The 22,116-nt window shown below is 34.0% G+C and overlaps 1 protein-coding gene across 1 annotated transcript; it reads right to left on the reverse strand.

The window, feature by feature from the left end:
• Positions 1-5,339: 5,339 nt before the first annotated feature.
• Positions 5,340-21,414, reverse strand: BicD (Microtubule-associated protein Bicaudal D). Its single transcript, XM_088242924.1, has 12 exons — positions 21,058-21,414; positions 19,408-19,548; positions 13,655-13,879; positions 12,489-12,726; positions 11,951-12,153; positions 11,081-11,224; positions 10,204-10,353; positions 9,890-10,079; positions 8,646-8,837; positions 7,729-7,983; positions 6,750-6,916; positions 5,340-5,678 (listed from the first exon to the last, which is right to left on the reverse strand). The coding sequence occupies exons 1-12, from the start codon at positions 21,271-21,273 to the stop codon at positions 5,553-5,555; spliced, it is 2,247 nt and encodes a 748-aa protein (XP_088099050.1). The 5' UTR covers positions 21,274-21,414; the 3' UTR covers positions 5,340-5,552.
• Between the last annotated feature and the right edge of the window lie 702 nt (positions 21,415-22,116).

Genomic DNA, 22,116 nt, shown 5'->3' on the forward strand with positions numbered 1-22,116 from the left:
AATCAGTTCGACTTGCAGTTGTCTTTTTCGCATAGTATCGGGTAGGACCTGCGAGAGAGTAACTGAAAAATAATGTTCAAATACCTATTCTTTCCTGCCACCGCATTCACATTTTTTAAATAAATCTTGGAACTAACATATTCTAAATGACTGAATTGTAAAAATATATGGATATAACATGTATATCGTCGGTCGGCATGCGTTACTACCAATCTACTAAATATTTGTTTTCCAGGAGACAGAAAAAAACTGTTCTTTAAATCAAATCTAACATATTATTTACTTCGATCCACAGTACTGTTTTTTTTCAGAAAGCTCGCCTCCTATTGGTCCCACACATATAGTATGATCAGGGAACATCCAATAAGAGTTATAAATCCCTCAATATGAAAATATAATTTTTGTCCAAATTGTAGATTTGGCGGTAATGCCCGCCGACTGATGATATCTTTATTTAAAACATTAAAGTTTGTAAGTGAAAATTCTTGATGAAAGTTATTTGTAATTTATTATAGAAATAAAAGACGAGTGATACTCCTTACCTCTGTTTTGTATAAATTAATACACCGAACTTCTTAATAAAAATACCAGTCTCGAAGATGTCTCGAAAGCGATGAAACCGGTCACAGGATATTCAAAATTTGTGGATTAAAGTATCACTCCTCTTTTATTTCTATGATAGATATCTTTATTATTTATTTATAATTTGTATGTATATAAGGGATGTAAATATGACGACAGGAAAATATAAAACTCTTATGACAATGTTAATAATCTTTTTTTATTTTCGTATAATCTTTAAATTGCGTACACATCTCCCTTCATAAGAAATAGGCAATAAATATATAACTTCACCAATGGGTGACCCCATTCCTCCAGATAAATATTTGTAAAACAATAAAATATAATACATCAATTAAAAGTTGCCACTGTTTAAGTCAAACAAAGAACAGATTATTGCAGACTCAAATTTATTACAGACCTATTTTCGGTAAACAATACAATATTGATTTGAGACTTGAAAATTAATGCAGCGCGAGATAATTTTTTTCTGATAAAATAATATAAAAGTACATACTCTACGTATTGCATTTTAATCAAGATATTTCATGCAATTTGATGATAAAATTTTATGATAAAACATTGAGGAGTTCAACTCTGTAGTGTCATTTGCTCTAATCTTGTTCTTTGAATGTCTTGTATATAAATGTGTGATTCCTAAAGTAATATAAATAATGTAATGAAATCTCCTCTGTAAAAAGGTGATCATCACCTACTCCTACTTGCTACACAATATGTTAAACATGCTCATTATCTGATATAAATAGGCGGTCAGTCTTCTGGTAGAAGATCTGCCCACATTGCGGTTACACTAAAACTATCAATCTATCTAGATGACTTAACCTAACCTCTACCTTTAGGAAAATAACCGTAGCCTAGGGAGTTATCTATTAAGTACAGAATGGAATATTCTAGCTAATGTTAAATATTAGTTCTGCTATTAAATTATCCTCACCGCAAGCTTTGTGTTAGCGGTGATGTTATACTGGAAAACTGCATCGAACTATTCCTACAAAATAAATACTAGAGGGTGGAAAGGCAAAAAACTCAGTTAATTTTAACTAAACTTTGTTAATTAAAATTCCCGGTGCATATATTAAAGATTATATAAGTTTGATTGAGGTAACTTGGCACGATTTTAATTTAAGCCCTAAGAAATTTAATTTCAATGGCAAATTTATGATTTTAAGAAATTATGTAATAAATGCATCTTCAATTTATCACGAAATATTACAGGAATTTATGCATTTTATTTATTTATTTAAACACTTCATATACATATATAGTTTACATACATATGCATACGGGCAGGCATATTGCCTTAAGGCAATTTCTTACTACCTACCCAAACTGTTAAAATTGAGAAAATCAGTGGTATATGAACATATTATTTTACTTATACAGCTGCACACAGATTTAAATATATAATTATTTCCAATCTTCCAAATTCATATTTTCTTCATTTTGTGCTTGGCGATACTACCGACAGTCCAACGGGACATAATAGTTATATTATACACATAGAGAGATATACACACATAATTATTATTCTGTTACGTAGCATATTATGAAAAATCACAGTGCCGTAGGATAAATAAGACAAAGATCTACATATTCATTACTTGGCCATTATGCAAATTAAGGATGGCAACATGAGCAAAATATAGAAAATTAGTGAGCGCGTGCGTTCCAACGTCAAACCATCTTTGATCAAATATCTTTTCTAAGAACAGGTTTGCCATAAAAATTCGATGGAAATTCAACAAGGACTAAGATTAATTACATTTTGTAATGAGCGTCGTTCACTTCGGGGACGGGGGCTCCGCATTCAATGGCTCGGAATTATTCCACTGCAGAAAGTGCCTCGCGAGAGTACAGCAGGACAGATTTCTCACAGGTGGGAACAAGACTGCGTTATTTGTAGGGCGCGGTTAGACCGGCTGATCACGGCAGTCACGAGTATGGACAGCTGAACGTACGGAGCCGTGAAACGTAACAAACTTCTGGCTGGAAACACTCCCTCACCTCCACGGGTGTATTGAGCATTACAGAAGGAGATTAACAACGTGGATCGGGCGACTCATCGCGGGACCATTAAAGATAAGATTTCTATCAAGACGGACATTGTTTAGAACATTTAAATTATGGACGATATTACGATACAAATTCGCAAGATGTTCTTATTTTTTATATAAAATATGAAATTTCAAAAAACACTAACACATGGAAACAACCTTAAATGTTGCGTGACATCGCAAGCTGCCGACTTTCTCTTTCTGTCAACTTTCAAATTGTATTAAAATATTTATTTTGTTCTCGGAAGAAGAAATTATATCCGAGAAAGGATACCGCAGACCGAGAAGACAAGTATAATAAAGTAACAAAGACAAAATATACATATTTATACATAGTTTCACAGTTGGGTATTATGACAGGCTTTGGTCGATAAATATCCTTAAACAATTAACATTACAATCTCTCTGTGAGATTTCTTGGATGGATGTCAAATTATTTATTATATAATATTACATATATATAAATACCAGAGGATTTTCATAAAACCTCTTCATTTAGAACAACATTTACTCTCTAAAACATTTAGGGACATTCTAGTTTATGCTAAACTATTAATTTTTTTGTCAAGAGTGGGTACATTGCGAGTAAAATAAATGTCATTCAAATTTATGTCGACTTTGGCAGAGACAATTTATAACTAAATGAGGGGTCAATTTTTTTTACAAAATAGGGAGATATCATATAATTTATATGTACAGATTTGTCGTGCCAAATATTATTAAGAAAATAGAAATTGGCCCTTTCAGTGAATAATGCGATATGTGGTGCATCATGTGTTAACAGTGGTTTATTGAATTTTGAAGCATTGCTTACTCGTTCTTGCAACTCGCTCCCCTTCTTGTGTCTCCCATTATCATATCTTATTCTTATAAAAATGCAAACTTTGTATAAAAACTAAAGTCTCGATGAATTTTAAAATTAAACAATTTGAGGGGAATGTTTTATACTTCAAGAAGTAAAGTAGTCTTAAATATAAGACATTGTTTTTTTTTTAACTATTCAAAACCAACCTATGAAACGAAAATCAAGTCTATACAGCATGCCTAGTAAAACTAGTTAGTAAGTCAAAAATATAAATGACTCATACAAAATAACTTGTATGTTTTGGTTCCACATACAATATACATTTAAATGATGGCATAAAATAAGTCACGTTCCACCAAATATTGGATTTTTTAAATTCTCCAAGCATTTGGTATTTAATTTGATATAAATATTTATTGTTTCTTGCAGAATTATTATTTTTGACTTCTCACAATGCTTTACTAGATAATTAAGTAAATAAATATTTTTGTTCAAAACATGATGAGGAAATTCAGCCCTACGAGAAATTGAACATAAAAATGTATTTTTACGCTCCGTAAAAATTAGAGCATTAAATTGTACGGCAAAGTTTCTTGAAAATGTTGAAAAAAAAGTTTACTTCACTTACTTACCATGACGTTACTAGTTCTTCCGAATCAATCAATGATAAGAGAGTTGTGACAGATTTCCTGACCAAATCAGCTGAATCACCGAGAAGAAGGGGCGAGAACTTGACATCACAAGCGAAGTAATTTAAAAAATACGAAACTTTAAAAAATCATAGCGCTGATTATATGACACATAAAAATTAATGTATTTTTTTGGCTCAGTTTAATAGTCTAACAAATAAAAAAAATTAAAAACCACTGAACTTCCTCATTAAAATTCTGTCACCTGTAAAAACAAGCTTGATACATATATACAAATATTCAAAGTAAAAAGCGAGAATAAGTAGTAATAAAATAACATACACCTTACAATAAATTGTCCTAAGTAAAAAGGCATTATTCATTATTCATATAACTGTATAAAACAGTATAGTCTATATTATCTTGCTACACCTCACCACACCTCCAATGTCCGGGCACTAATATTCAATTGACGCCTGTATTCATTATTTTAAATTTCACAAAAGTTTTCTATATTATTGAATTAATGTTTCGGGTAATTCTCTAAAAATGACTAAATAAATACATATTTACGTAACTCATACTGACCATCATGTAAGAAATAATATCATTTTTATTTTACGATGCAAATATCATCACTTCAATTAATCAAAATATTATTTATAAAATAATACACCTAAAATAAGGCCTAGTTATCTGATCATTAGTAATAGGAACAATTTTAAAAGCAGAATATTTTTTCAAAACATTATAACTTAAATGATTTTGAACTACATATTACTAATTATCAAACTATATATACTATCAGTTTGTTCATTTGTTTAAGGGATTTATTTCATTTTGAACTTGAACCAACACCAATCATTAATTCGCACCCCTAGATGTGCACTGTGGTATGTTTAAATTGGCCATTTTGCAGGAGAGCAAAAACAAACTTTTTAAAATTAGACATAATGCCCAGTTTTTTTTTGTAGTATTTGCTCATTTAATTGTTACATATGACAAGAATACTGGAGAATCATAATTATTGCAGTGTACTTCTTGATATTGTACTTAATTGATTTCAAGGAATATTGGGGTTGGTGGTATATCTAGTTAAAAAAATCATAGAGATATGTCAGTGGTTTCCTAAGAGAAAAAAATGTGGTTAAACTGCATTCATAATTAAAAACAGACAAATATAGACTAACAATGTGTGCAAATTCTATAAATAGTAATAATTTAAAAGTGTTAGCAACATTAAAAAAAAATAATCTATTTTTACTTTCATTTTTGATTTTGAACTATGTATCTGTTACTAATGATCAAACAACCGGGCCTTGCAAAGTTTGTTTTTATGCTTCTGAATTCTTTCTCTTTGATTCTTAGTGTATCGATTGGTCAGTTTAAGTTATTGGTGCTTGTGCAGTTGGTTTGTTGGGGTCTCTACATTTTGACAACGGCCCTGAAGAGAGCGGCGAGATAGTGCAGGAGGAGTGGGCGCTAGAAGCGCGCCCCCGGGCGGCTGAATGCGGGAGGTTTGCCCCCAGTACGTGCCCCTCCCATCGGGCCACCCGCGCCCCCTGTTCCCAAGCCGGTGCGGCGCACCCCGCGCAGCTCACGATCAACCTGCCAATTAAAAAAAGTTGGTTTTAATTAACCTATTTTCTCAATCCTGAGTAGTCTTTGGCCCTGCGACAGATCATAATGGCCGGCGTCATCGATACAATAGGGAGTTATATTGTCAGTCAGTCAGTACATAATGTACTTTGTTAATGAATATTATTAATTGATTCATTTAAATAATTTATAAATTTTATTAAAATATAATTATATAAACTCATATATTTACTACCCAGTTACACTTGTGAAAAAATTCCTCAAGTTAAATTCAACGAGGAACTTCAGCCCTACGGGAAATTGGATACACAGAATGTTTACTTGCGTGCGGTAAAAATTAGAGCATTAAATTGTACGGCAAAGTTTCTTGAAAATGAATGTAAAAAATATTTTAATAAGACACAAACTTTGAACGACATCACTAGTTCATATGAATCAACCAATGATAAGGGAGCTGTGAAAGATATCCGGTTTACGTTCAGTCAACAGACCGATCAGCAGAACTGACCAAGAATAAGCGGACCTCTGACATTACATGCCGAGTAATTTCAGAAATACAAAACTATAAAATCATAGCGCTGATAATACGATACATAAAAATCAACAAACACATTACAAAAACAATTAACAACAATTGTGTAATGGACGGTTTCGGTTTGCGCTTGCAATTCTCGACCAGAGTACATACGGCCCGTTGAATTGCTGTAAAGTGTAGCTTACTTCGTAGTTGATAATCATAGAATGGTTTTTGTGGCATATTATTACTCTAAGGTATAAATAATGAATGATTTTTATAATAAAGAAAACAGTCTCAAACACGTACCGCAATATCTTCAATCTTCTTTTATTTCTATAATAAATTACAATAAATTTCTAGCAAGAACTAACAAATTACAATGTTTTAAACAAAATAGCTGAATTGTTAACACAGGTATTAATCAGCAAGCAAGAATGGTTAAAAACTGTCGTCAACAAAATTTAAATAAAAATAAACAGATACCTTTACCTTTTTAGATAAGTAAAATTTTCTATGTACTAAAAGTGATTCTGAATTAATTGAAATAAAGTTTAAAAACGAACCTCCATTTCCTCCAACTTCTGCGTGAGGCCAAGTTTCTGCTGCACGGCGAGACGGAGTAACTGGTTCAGGGTCCGGCGTTCCTCCTCAGCGGCAGCCAACTGTGCCTGAAGGTCCTCCACCTGCGTGGCGTACTCCTCGCATCGGGCAGCAAACATCGCCCGGAGACCTAAACGGAGAGAAAATGATTTAATCATACACTATCTGTATAAGAGGAATTTCTGCAGTAGTCCCGTTACTATTTACAAAATAAATATTTTGTCGCCTTGGTGGTGAAACTGTATCCAGAAGGATTAAGAATACAGTTTTGAGCAAGAAATAGATCCAGAACCCTGGACGGGTGTTTTTGGCTCAACGGCTACTTTCAGGTAACAATCCTGAGAAAGGAAATCGAGTGAAGATAAGCCCACCTCATAGTGTAGTGGTTGGCATCTTTGTCTACCATTCTTGAGGTCCTGGGGTGCTATTCTGAATGTTTTCCCAGGGTAGATAAGATTTCTACTGTACATAACGTGGCGATTTTCATTTTTTGCATGCGGGCTACACTTTGCTTCAAATATGGCCAAACTGGTGATTAAACGTCAAATTATGTAATGTAGAACAAACAATCAGAACATTATTGCGACCTTAAGCATTACCCAAAACACTCAATTAGGTTGAATTGACCAAACCCTATTAGTTTTTTTTTTTCCATATTTTAATATCGAACTATGAAATGTCAATTATAAAGTTTATTTTGTGAACCTATATTATACCTGAAGGGTAGGGTTGATCACTTTAATGTAACATATGACTGAAATTTACCGACAAGCCATATTCATTGGCTTGGTGAGTCCTGTAAAAAAAATAATAATTTTAAAAATGTTTTAAAATAACTAAAATGTAATATTGTATGTAAATAATAAATAAATAAATAAAATACACTGGGTCTGGAAAGGGGAATGATGAAGCTACGAATATAAAAGAGTAATTTTTCCTCACTTGAGAATGTGGCAGCGTCCTCCTTGAGCAGGCGCAGCTCGTTCCTCAGCTTGAGCATGGTGTCGGACACGATGTTCTTCTCGTTTTCGTACTTGGACTTGAGGTTGTTGAGCGCCACCTCCGCCGTATTCTTGTTGGACTTGAGCACTGTGCGGAGGGTGGCGATCTGCTCCCTCTTGGTGGACAGCAGGCTCTTCAGCTTTACCACCTGCTCCTGCAGCTCGCATAGCTCCTGGCTGCCTTCGCTGTGTGACACTGCAAACAAACGGGGGATCGGGATTACCTTCTTGATACCTGATACAAGCCTGATCATCAGAAAAGTGATGAGGGTAGGAAAAATAAGCTAAACTATAAAAATTTCAAATCTTGTCAGTTAAATTTGTCATATACACATATTTTATTATTTTTTCCAAATCAGCTCCTAATTGAAGCATGTGGACATCACCAGATTCCTCCAGAAGACCCTATCGCCAGCCAGCACTCTCTCGAAAGTCACTGACGGCCTTCCAAGAAGGCGGGAGACCGCAGGTGTAAAGAACAGGCAACTTGGGGTTAGGTTCTCCTGAGACACATCCACTGCCATATCCTCAAAACGCCCGTTATAGGAGGCTGCTGCGTCCGTTCTCGGAAGTCAATGTTATTTATGAAATTGAACCACTTCACGCTTATATTAATTTTAAGCAAGCAGCGGAAAGCTGATATGCTTAAATCTATTTTAACAAAAGTTAGTTGTAAGTGTCTTGACGAAGAGACGGTTACATCTCGAAACCGGAACACACAAAAAGTCGGTAATTGCTAGTTAAATTATTTTAAGATACAAATACACCGTAAGTGTATAATATCTCTGAAGTAATGTCAATTCAGAACACCACATTGTCAAACTGTAATGGCAGATTCATACTTTTTGCATAGATTACCTTGAGAAGCGGATCGAGTCTTGCCGAGGTCTATCGTGCTGTCCACAGCGGCCCGAAGGTGTAGGATCTGGTCCAGTAATGTGTCCACCTGTTTGGCTGTCTCTGCCGCCTCCACCACACCTTCCTCGGCAGCAAGGTCGGCTTCTGCGTCAGCTTCCATGTCCGCTCCGCCCTCCAGGGAACATTCGGCTTCTAAAGAATAAAAGCAAATGACTTATTTATTTGTTTTAGAATTTTACTGAACCAAACAAAAATATTATAATATTACAATTGCGCAAAAACTCTTCAACCTTTTTATTTATTTGTTTAATTAGTGACAATATGCAATAGCGATCATATTTTTAAAAAAAACCTTTCTCTGGCATAAAGAGTAATATATAAACAAGCAAATTCAGTCGGTTCCATCTTCCTCGTAATAACTAAGTCTGACTGCATATTATATCATAAGATAATAACACATGTTTCATAAATTTTCTTGATTAATTTTTCATAGTCCATTGATCATGTGTTAATAATTTCACCTGAAATATAGAATAACGACTCTAAGAATACAACATATTATACGGTTTTATATTGAATACAATAAAACATTTTATGCAAGTCTAACATTATTGCACATAACAGCGAGAGCACCATCCTGCGGTACATTAAAAACTAGACTGACTGATGTTTCAGTTTCGGCTCAGCCGAAACCTGCGGTCCAGATGTGTCGGATAACGTTTGACTGTACTCGGGTAGAAAATGAACACAATTAGAGAGATTTGATTGTTGTCCATTCGAATAATTAGTTATTGGATTGCCATTGTCTAAAATAAAAAATGGGCAGATTATGTGATTTGTTGACTATAGTTAGTAGTTCAAAGATCTTATATATTTATATTTTTGTAATTCCTTTATGGTTAATAAGTTGAATTTCCTATAGCGTACATTAAAAAACGATTACATACAAGTTATATGTAAAACATAACAACAAACCAAAAAGTACTACAAATAAACAAATTCAAGCCTTTTATTTTATTGCGTATTTTATTTGGCACTTATTTTAATGAACTCATAAGTTTTAAACTACCTGTGAACTTATCTAAATAAGTTTCGGTTTTGGTTGAACCTAGAACAGAAGCCAAAAACTCAGTTTTGGTTTCAGCTGAAAATCTTGTTTCGGGCGGTTAAAAAAATATTACAAAATAAATTCAATGCCTACGGGAATAATTTCAAAGTACAAAATATGTAAGCACGGCGCTCACCTGTGGTGTTTTTCTCGTGGTTGAGCAGCACGCGGCTGGGCTCCTGGCCGTTGACGGTGCACACGTGGTGGTACAGGCGAGCCAGCTGCTCGGTGGCGGCCGCTAGGCGCGCCCCCGCCGCGCCGCCCAGAGCCGCCGCGCGCCTCAGCGCCCGCTGCCCGCGCCCGCAGCGCGCCTCCAATTCCACGCACTACCCACAGATAGGAATATTGTCATATTTGGTTTGCCATGGACACCCGTACATTTCCAAGTATGATCGATTTCAATAACAGGAGCTAAGTTAATGTTTCTAAAGGGGGTAGGATGCGATTTACCTTATTATTGACAGCTGCGAGTTCGTTTCTGAGTTGCCTAGCGAGGTCGGGGATAGTGGTGGCGCGTTCTGCCTCACTCAGGCGAACTCTCAGGCCTTCTAGCTCAGGGCCTGACACTTGGAACCAGCTGCTGTAATCCGCCAGGGGATCCTGACAAGTCACCAAACGGCATTATTTAACAATATTATAAATATGAAAAGAGAGATGACAAGGAAACAAAAAAAAAACACATGCGGTATATGTAACAATGCCAGAACTGTGGAAATGCTATTTAGTCTCAAGCTTACGAGGTTACTGATTGCTTCCTTTAGTAAAATTGGTCGCCGAGTCTGAGAGGTTGATGATAGCAAATAGATGACCAACTCATTTTCTATTATTTATTGTTTCAGCATTTACTTTGTGGAATAAAATTTTGAATTTATTGAAAACGAAACACTTTGTAATTTTTACCACATAAGAGTTTAATATATTATAACACAACTAGTTTCGGGTATTCTGAATTACCCATCATCAGGTGTAAATATAAACTTGTTTATATTTACACCTTTTATGCCACATTGTCCTAGTGTGAACGCGCATGGACAGGACCTTGCGACAATAGTGATTCGCTCGACGTGAATGTTTCGCTCCCACACATTTTTTCTGCCAAAATGGCGGCAGAAAAACAACATTTTTATTATTTTGTTTATTCTTTAATAATTCCAATGCATCTCGGGCATGGCATTAACATGGGTAAACATTCTGTTGTGTTTACCACCTCAAGTAGTATGTGAAAACACACATGGAACCAAAAAACATAATTTATTTGCGTAATTCTACTGTATTGTTGTTTCTTAGACTAAATAGTAAACACATAAGGAATAGAGTAAAATAAGACCTGTGATGGCATGTTTTTTCTCATGTTATGCAAAGCTTCGAGGCGCGCAGCGGCCGCCAATAGCGCGGCTTTCACTGCACGCGCCTCGCCCGCGCCGCGTTCCTCCCCCTCCCGTGCCTCTCGCAAGCTAACGCTCAGTGCCGACTAGAAGGATAGGTAAATATTAAAGTACATATTACATTCCCAGACACATCTTTAATTGGATACCAATATCTTTCCTTTGCGTAATAAATTATGATGAAATTAATAATATAATAAAGTGTAATAAATTATACTAGCACGCAACAGTCGGCTATCGCTAGTCAGATAATTTACTTTACGGTATTTTAGCCTTTTCCTGCCTGACGGGACTTGACATTAAAATTAATCGGCAACGTTCTCTTCCGCGTCTTACCAGTCAGTTCTGCCAATTGGTCCGTTGACGGTAAGTAAACCAGAAATCTTCCACAACTCTCTTATCATCAGATGATTCATATGAACTAGTGACATCGTTCAAAGTAGTTCGTCTTTGTTTCAATATTTTGAATTATATTTTTTGTACATTTTCAAAAAAAATTGCTGTATAATTTAATGCTCTAAGTTTTACCGCGCGTAAAAAACATTTTTTGTGACCAATTTCCAGTAGGGCTGAAGTTCCTCATTGTAAAAAAATTATATTAATTGAGTAAAATATATATTTTTGATTTACAAGGCCACGGTTATTAGTTTTCCTGCCCACCTTTTTTATGGAAAGAAATCCTGGGATAGACTAGGAAAGCGATTGTGCAAAGAAAGTTAATGAATTTAAAAATTATCCCGATAAAACACGGTGACGGCCAAATCAGCTATAAGCTGCCTGCTTATCGTTAAATAATACAAGAATGAATATACCTTCTCTCCTTCCACGGCCTCTAGCTGCTTCTCTAACTTCTTGAGCTCGTTGAGATGAATCTCGGAGAACAAGTCCACATGTCGAGGGTCTCCTGGAGTGGAGGCGTCTCCACCCGTCCCCTGCTGTAGGTCGGCTTGGATTCTGCGCAGAGCAGTGACGTCCTCTTCTCCATCGCTGCCCATGTTCGCATCCTCTGACATGCCTGTGATTATTATGTTATTTGTTTTACAGTAACAAAAATTTGTTTTTTATAAATGATTTGGACAATTGAAGACCTCATTAAATCTAAATGGAATGAACAGAAAATATTCATTAATTAGCATTTCTACTACTGTGTAGTGCAACTATCATTTACGGTTTGACAGCTCAAAAGAACACCTCTACACTGCTTAACATTCACCATCTTGCCATGTTTAAACATCCATATTTCTTCCAATTGTTAATTTTTGTAAAGTCAATGTATCTCACCTACTTATATAAGGAAATAAATGGTTGTCAAACAGTAGTAATTATGTTGTGCGGTGTATCGCGCCTCACCTCTGATGCTGTAGGCCAGGTTGGTGATGCTGTAGAGCGCGTCGCGGCCCTGGTGCTGGTCCAGGTCCCGTCGCAGCTGGCGCCGCGCCTCGCGCTCCGCGGCCAGCGCCTCCAGAGCCTCGGCCAGCTGGCGCTCCGCTATCCTCCGCAGCCCGCCCAGCTCCTCCGCCGCCGCGCGCTGCTCACCCGCCTCCTCGCGCAGCACGCGGACCTCGTGCTTGAGCCCCTCCAGCTCCACCTACAGTACAGTGCACTCGTGCAGATTTAGTTTGTTAGGGTAATTGACCTGCTGTTGGTATTAGGACAATTGAGGGGGGTTAAAGGCAAAAACACTACTGTCATCAATCACTGTTTTTGTGGAAACCAACAAAACCAGTGGCAAAAAGACTTTCTTTTAGTTACAATATTTTGAGTTTTTCCAAATGTTTGTAGACAAAAGACTGGATTCCAGCCCCTAGGGAGTCATTAGATTAAAAAATTACAACAGGGATAGAGAACATTTTAGAGAAGAGAATATGGAAGTCTAGGCATTTACAGGGCTTATGACCAGTCATTTACTGGTTTAAATGTCCACTTTACACGTTGTGTAAAATTCACCATTTTGCCTAAATTTGAACATCCATATTTCTCAATTTTTTCAATCTGTTGATTCGTAATGAAAAATAAAAAAATTGCTTGCTTGTATGAGTGAATCCGAAGAAAGACATTTAGTCTTTAAAACGGATTCGGGTACGTGGTGGATGCCTTTAATGTTGATTTTAGTGAAGCTAAAGAGCTAAAACAAACCCAAAATATTGTAAAAAAAACAACTGGTCCAAGAAGAAGTTTAAAAATTGGAAAATTGTTTTCAGGCGTTGCCTAGTATGGGAAATATTTCTTTTAAGTTCAATTTGCACATTGAACTTATATTTCTTCCAAAGTGTTGCCACTGCACCTTAACCTGTCATAGGACACATATTTTGTGTTGATTTACGTCTTGCAAACCTAATAAAATATCGTCTGGTTTCTGGAACGTGGAAATTCAAGAAATATTGAGGTTTATTTTTTTTGTGGTCCACGTAAACTGAAATCTTCAGTATTTGTCCCAAGTCGCCCTTTAATTTTGACACGCTTAATCTACATAACAGTAAGTGCCGAGTGTACAATACACCGCCGAGTGGAGTTACCTGCGAGGACTTGAGGGCCGCGACCTGCTTCTGCAGTGCGATGTTCTCATCCTCCAGGTCGGCGAGGTCGGCCTGCAGACGCGCCTCGCACGCGCGCGCCTCTCGCACATCCGCGCGCAGCCCGCGCCGCTCGCCCTCCGAGGCCGCGGCGCCGCGCGCCACCTCTGCGCCCTCCACTAGAGCACGCTCACGCTCACCCACCACGCGCTCCAGCTCCTGCCGCAGCTGGAATAATATATGCGGGATAGTTACAAACACAATATGTTAAAATAAGTATACGTGCGTGTTACAACACTATACTTTAATTCCTAAGAAAATATGCCTTTCATGAAAGTTTGCATGTGTATCGTGATTTGCTATTTCTTTTTTTCAAATTTTTAAGTTCAACGCAATATTAGCTATATCTTAAGATGTAGTTAGTATTATACGCCAGTGGTTTGTATTGTTTCCCTAAACAAAATAAACCACTGTACAAGCGAGTATCTTTGTTGAATTACCTTAATAAATAGAATGTATGTATATTTCTTTTTTTTTAAATAATTGCATATTTCACAAAAATCTAATCACACAGTATATTTTGGAAACATTTTTGTTTTAAAAACATAATCAATGTAGAGATTAAACATTTTTAATAATATAGAGAATTAAAAATATTCAGATACTTAAACATATGTAGCTAATTAGTAAGTATTAAAATAAAATAAAGCAAAGAGAATTATACGTACCATAGTATTACAGATAGCTGTACTCTTTCACATTATAATTAAGCGACTACATCACCAAAATTAACTGCATTAAAAACCAATTATTATTTGAAATGTCAAAAGGAGGCATCGTTATGTTATAATACTCTCATTTCACCACTAATTATAACAATTACCAGAAATCAAATAAGATCATTCATGAATTATAATTTTATATTGTTTTAATTTAAGTTTTAATGACTACAATTTTGCAAAATACAGAAATGAAATAAAATAATATTATTTGTTATTTAATAATTTAACAATGAGGAAGTTCAGCCCTATGGGAAATTTGATATAAAAAATGTTTTCTTACGTGCTTTAAAAATAAGAGCATTCAATTGTACAGCAAAGTTTCTTGCTAATTGTATAAAAAAAACAAAAAATATTTTAATACAACAAACTACTTTGAACGACGTCACTAGTTCATCACCTAAAACAGCGTCAGAATAGATTGTTTCATATTCCGATATACAGGACCAACCTGCCGATGGTTATGCCTGTTGAAAGGGCTACCGCTATGCTGAACAACATCACTCTGTATGTTGATCTGTTCCATGCGTTTGAAGGGGTTTTCCGGAGCAGGTTTCTCCTACTATTTTGGCAAGAGTCTCTTTATGTATTTTTTGTCTTTTTATAATATGTACGCATTAAATTTTAGTTTGTAATGTATGTAATTTTAAAAATAAATTGAATAGTTCGTATGAATCAACCAATGATAAGAGAGTTGTGAAAGATTTCCGGAGAACAGTAAATAAACGGACCAATTAGCAGAACTGACCAAGAAAGAGCGGAAAAGAACTTGAGAGGTTACACGCAGAGTAATATCAGAAATACAAAACTTTAAAAAGTAATAGTTTTTTAACAAATATATCTTTTTTTTAAACCACTGAACTTCCTCATTCGCCATTCATTATGTTTTAAATCTATATTTTTATTTACAACAATTATTTTTTTATTTTTTTTTTAATCAAAATTAATTTAACATTTACACTGTCAAATTACTGGGTTTTCTCTTAGTTACTTTCAGCATATTAAATTATTCAATATTTTAGTTACTTTCAGCACTTTAAATTATTAATTATTTCTACATTAGTTTACGTTTCAAGATTGGCAATCAATGAATCTCACAAATTTTCCCCTAAATAGGTTTAAAAAGCAAAGCTAACCTTTCCGTATCTAAAATTCTTCACACTACAATAAAAAAGCACAGTGCTCAGTACAGTGTGTACTGGAGAGGATGAGTCAGCCAATTGACAACAGCTGTGGGGGAAGTGAAATAGAGTAGGTTAATTACAGCTAACTCAATTGAAATTTCATAGCCCTGACTGATCGAGACAGTTTAAAGTGCAAAATTTTTCAACAGCACAAAAACATGATAAAATGTAATATTTTATTTTTTAAATATTATTATTTACAAGTAAATAAAAGAGTGTGAGCTATTTTACCTTGAAAGAAATCAACAGATGGAGAATCGAAAATATATGAATATTTAATCGAGCAGAATTGTGAATTGCAAAGTGACCTATTAAATCAACAAATAACAGGACAAAAATCCTATAAAAAAGTTCGTAAGCTTTTATCTGTTATATTTAAAATACATATTATTTTTAATATTATATATTATTTTGAGCATAATTTCTTTATCGCTTTTGAGGAATGTGTTCATCTATTCATTACTATACATTAAACAATCTCATTATTTTCCGATGTATTTTTTCCATACTAGTAAAATACTACACAACACATTAATATATATTATTATTTAAAACACTTTTCTCCATAAATATTAACGTAATATTCCTTTAAAAAGGAACAGTATTGCCACTAGTAAATAGTTTTATGTTGGATATAAATAATTTGCACTGGGAGTTCTCTCCATGAGTGACTGGCTAACTATGACAGGCGGTCGGGCAATGTGTTGGCTTGAATTGAGATCATCCATGAAAATGGACATAAATTAGGCATCAAGGACGCCATGCCCACTTTATTTCTGGAACGTGTTTGAAATAACTCTGGTTCATTGGGAAAATTCTCTATGCTTATGTAAACATTGTGTCTATAGCGTAAACATAATTCTAAATATAGAACTTGCTGGTGTTGCAAATCTAACATATTTGGAACTTTTAGTGGATGGAACTATGGCAGGAAGTATTCATATATTTTTTTTAAATATATACTATCAGGTGGTAACATAAGTTGTGTCCGTTTTATTCCAAACTTAAAAATGAGCACCAAAAGTAAAACAAAACGGTAAAGGTCAGTTGAAATAAAATTTTGTGCTCTATAAGATATTGCAATTGCTTTTATATTACATATATTATTTTATTTGATAACAAGCCTTCAAAACGGAATGTCAAGCAGACAAAAGTGAGCATTTTCGACACCTCTTTTTGTTTGCGATCAGTAGAGGGAAAAACAAAATATAATAAAATAACAAAAAAGGAGAAAAGATTATTGACAATTTTTTTATAAAATAATGAATGAGAATACATTATTGACTAATTTATTGCAATTTGTCCTCTTGTTCTCTTTATTTGGAAAAAAACAGACAAAACATAAGTTAACACCCATATATAAGTTTATTTTATTTTTCAGATTATATGACATCACTGTGATTATTTTAAAATTTAGAACTTCTAAATCCTGCTTACATTTTTACATGTGATGTTACCGTTTGTCAGCCTGTCTGCCTGTCTGATTTTTTAAAAACTAATTATATTATTTTTGGTACATTTTAACAAAATTTCGTCTCTCAATTAAATTTCACCTTGTTATACGTAAAAAAATAATAATTTAAATATAAGATTTTGGGTAGCACAAATTAATAATTAATAACTTTTATTATTATTATTTTATTTATCTTCTTTAACAATGTTTAAAATGTTACTTAACAGAATGATATTACCAGCCTCTTAATGCCCAATTGATATATCAATGCAAATACAATCGTATTGTGGTTCAGTGGCTAGTGATCAGAGGTCTGATATTCGAACTCCGCTTTACCACAACTTGATTCCCATTTTTTAATAGCTAGTTATTTAAAACTAGTTGAAAATGGCCCCCCAAAATTAAAGTATTGGGGTCAATCATAAGAACGAAAGAATTACTTTTTGCGGAGAAAAAAAAATTAGCAGGACCAAAAAGCAAAGAAAATATATTTTAGTCAGTTTATGATTATGTTTAGTGTTAAAAGTGTTTCTAATAAATAAATGTTTCTATACTATAAATGATTATTTGGAAGATGCAATTGAATAAATTAAAATGTATTGAATATAATTAATGTAAGCAATAGACACCACAATCTTGTATAATATGTTGACTGTGTTTTGTAAACTTAATTTTTTTTTTTTTTTAACAATTTTTATTACTGTATTTTTTATCTAGTTTTGGCTAGACTGTAAGAAATTGCTAGTGGCAATAAGTCCGCCATTTAACCATGTATATTTTTGTATTTATCACATTGTATAATATTATATTATATTAATTATATATTAACCATAATATTGTTATGGTTAATAAAGATTTATTATTTTTACTATTGGCAGTAAACCAAAGTTTTTATTGACAGTGAAATGAGACTATTGTAAATTTATTGTTTTTAAGTTATTACCATTGTTTAAATATTGTCAAGAACAACAAGAACTTTAAATTTGCTCTACCACAACTTGATTTCTATTTTTTAATAGTGAATAATTATTTATATTGACTCATTGAAAATGGCTCCCAAATTTAAAATATTTGAATAAAATTATAAGAACGCGAATACATATTTTCCCTTTAAGTAAAATCAGAAATTAAGGGCATTAAAAGACCTTTTTAATGAAAAATCTAAGTAATGAGGAACTTCAGCTCTACGGGAAATAGCATACAAAAAATGTTTTCATGCGCCCGGTAAAAATTAGAGCATTTAATTGTACAAAAACTTTCTTGAAAATGTATGAAAAAAATAATAAAAAATATTTTAATAAAAACGCACTACTTTGAACAACGTCACTGGTTAATATGAACCAACCAATGATATGAGAGCTGTGAATGATATCCGGTGTGCTTACTGTAAACAATCCTATCGGGAGAACTGACAGAGAAGAACCTCTTACGTGCGGAGTTATTTTAGAAATACAAAATTTAAAAAAAAATCATAGTGCTGATAATATGATATATAAAAATAAATATTTTTTTGGCCTAGTTTAATAGTTGATAAAAAAAGAGAATGAACTTCCTCATTCTCAAAATCTGGTGTTGAAAAATTACCCAAATTACAAAGTTCTGTTGGTTTTATCACCTTGTGTTTTATTCAAATGAGGCTTCAGAACTCATCTTTTATTTGGTGGTAAATAGTGTTACATGCGCAGTAGTCAGTAAATGTGAAGCAGCGTAGAAGGGCGCGACATACAGCTTTGAATTCACAGTAAACTGGAATAGACAGATAGTCATTTTTGCTCTACTACACGTTTTGCACGGCAACGCAGATGCGGTATGACGTGACAATGCCCATTTTTAGAACATAATTTGAATCTATCGTTCTATGAAGCATCATCTCTATTTAATTAAACCTTGGTGTTTTAAATAGTCATAACTCAAATAAAAATTGACCTGCTAAAAAAATTGACTTAATTTTAGCTGTACAATTTAACCGCTAGACCACTTATTTCAAGACTCCCATTCTCAAATGTCATGTTTTTAAACAATTTTTTATCTATCTTTATGGCAATCATGATTTTCTTTGATAAATATTATAGTATATTTTGAGATGAATCTAAATAAATATACTTTAGCATTGCTTTGAACGATGAAAAGAAAAACCGAAAGACTCCATAAACATGACATATTATTTTAGTTTTAGGGTTCTTCTCGAAATTCTGCTCTTTTAAGTTCCGATTCTTTTCTATATGGAAGTCAGTGTGAGGAGTCCTCAAAACTTATCTAGATACCGGTGGTTCAATTGAGGTTGCAATCAAACACAAAACTATAGAGAAATCCAGACAAATAGATAAATAAAAAGCCTACCTGCTTGTTTTCGTTCTCGAGATCCAGTATTTGCATGTTAAGGCTGTTTTCCATGGCGGCCGACTCATTAAGAAGGGCATCTTCCTGCTCTATGCCAGTCTTTGTGGTCACTTTCTGAGATGTCTGGAACTTGGCCAGCGCCTGGAGATTTGACATTATTACAACCAATTATTAATATTCTGACAGAAAAAAACATTGTTTAAATAAAATAAAAATATCTCGGTTAACCTATTAAGTATTGGTGAATTGGGTGTTAGTTTCGCAAGTTTACAAAATATCACTAGATATTATGTGCCTTGAAATTCACGAATTTACTTAACAAAAACATTGAGGTTTATAATTGATTCGATGATTTTTTCTAATATACGAGTCAGGGCCATCAGCTTAGTGGGATTATAAGGATAAAAACACTGTACCATAGAGTATAGCCGTGTCCCGGAAACTATTTATCAATGAATAACAGGGTTACAAATTATAAAATCCAAATGCTAATTTGTAACTGGTATAATAGAAAATAATGAGAAAGGACCACTTAGATAGTTCATTTATGTGGGACGAATGAATGGTAAGACAAATAAATGCGCTGAGAGTGAAAGTAAAATAATAACTTAAATCCTCAAATCAGACAGGTTTTATAACTTTATTTTTAAAATCATTAATTGCATAAAATTAATGGCTTAGCGCTGTATTTGTTGTTCACATGATACATCATCAAAAAGTTTATTTTTTACCCTACCTAATCCCATATTTAACTCATTTTCATGTACTCGTTGACACTTTAGATTATATTGCTAAAATTTACTTTCATTTTGTATAAATTTTCATTTAGTGGTTTGGCTTAAAACAAGAGAAGTTTAATTAAAATTAACAAAAAGAATTTGAATGTGATTTATTCGGAATATGATTTCAAGGCATCGTTGAATAATATAACATTTTTAGTTAGTTAAGTTGTCGGCCTCGTGGTGTAACGGTCAGCGCGTTTGCCTACCATGCAAGAGGTCTCAGGTTCGATTCCCGACATGGTTAATTTGAAATATTTATTTAAAAGGGTGTTTTTACACTGGAATATTTCATAGTCACTGGACTGGTACCTGAAGCGTAAGACTGATCATCTTACCTTCATCTAACAAAAAATGATCAAGATACGCTGCCATTGTTTTACCAATGCAGTGCCCTATGCACCATTAGGTGCGGAAAGGGAATGATGATGATGAGTTAAGTTTAGTATATTCTTTACATAAGGATTCATTGCATCACTTACAAAAGTCTATAAATAACAACTATATAATACAATTCAACAATTAGTCAATTAAACTCAAATTCAAATCAACAAACTAAAATCTATGAACACAAATCTAATGCTAAGCTGCCTTGTCCTGAAAATATTTTTCGACTCTATAGTAACTCTTTCCAGACAGCCTGTGCTTGACAAAATCTTTAAAATTCTTTGGTGGCAAAGCCTGAATTTCATGAGGTAGCTTGTTGTAGAATCGTAACCAGTTTGAGGCATGGTGACTTCTTGATTGATAAAATGTAAATTTGACAGACAGGTCATCAATTGGTGTCAATATGTAAAAAATATAAATACGACGAAAAATTTGCAAAAATGCAGAGTGATGTGGAAGTATGTAAATTAGAAGTGATGCATACCTCTTGCGCTATCTCCAGTTCATGCTTAGCGTTCTCATACAGTGTCTCCAGTTCCTCGCACTTGCTCTGCAGACCACTCTTCTCCTCCAGCAACACCAGCCCATACTGAGCAGACTGTCGCTTCTCGCTGCTGGCCTGGTCCAGCTCGCGCGAGAGCCTCTCGATCTCAGCTCGCAGCTCCGTGGTATCCACGGCTGGCGAGTCTGGCGGCGCCATCGTTACTTACTTCTACGAAAAAATTGGAAAATAATCGTAGAAAAAACATATGAAAAAAATCCCTATTAATTATGCTACATTCTTTGACAAAAATGTGAAATGCGATGACAGGTAGGCAGCCAGAAATTATTTTAGTATTATAGTGTTGCCACCTGTTATCATAACTGTCAAATGTCATAATGGTTATTAGAATGTCACCTACTTATTTATAAAATTATTCTAAAAATATTCCAAATATATTCTAAATTATAAACACTCAATATAGTGTTTTTTCCAATAATTCGTCATTAATTTCACGTCATATATGATACGTTTCAGTAAATAAATATGATGACTTGAAAAGTACATGAGTTATTAATTATTTACATTCTTCTATTTTATTTTAAATTCTATAGTAAATAAAATGGATTTTCAATGGTGTTACATAAATATGCATTTACGAATAAACAAAGGTTTCCGATGAAGAAACAAAATTTAATCAAGTGGTGTGTGATTTATGTTTAGCAAAAAGGTATTAGAAGTGAAGTCCTTTTTGTTGGGTCATCATCATCATCATCATCATCAGCCGTCTATTGTCCGATGGTGAACATAGCCCCCCCCCTTTAGTCTCCATATTTCCCTATCCTGAGCCAACCGCATCCAACCACTTCCTGCAACTCGTGGTTGGGTAGTTGTAAAAACAAAAAAATAATTATTTAATAATATATAAATAATGTATTTTGTGTAATATATTTATTTAAAACATGTTTTTTTATATTAATAGTCCATGGCTAGGTTGGAAAGAAGGTTCAGAATTGTGGAAAAGCGGGAATGTTTGCCAAGTTGATGAAGGTGTTGACTTCG

Source organism: Micrasema longulum, unplaced genomic scaffold, assembly GCF_059751315.1.
Source record: "Micrasema longulum isolate JH-2025_06_02 unplaced genomic scaffold, ASM5975131v1 h1tg000020l, whole genome shotgun sequence".
NCBI lineage: Eukaryota > Metazoa > Arthropoda > Insecta > Trichoptera > Brachycentridae > Micrasema > Micrasema longulum.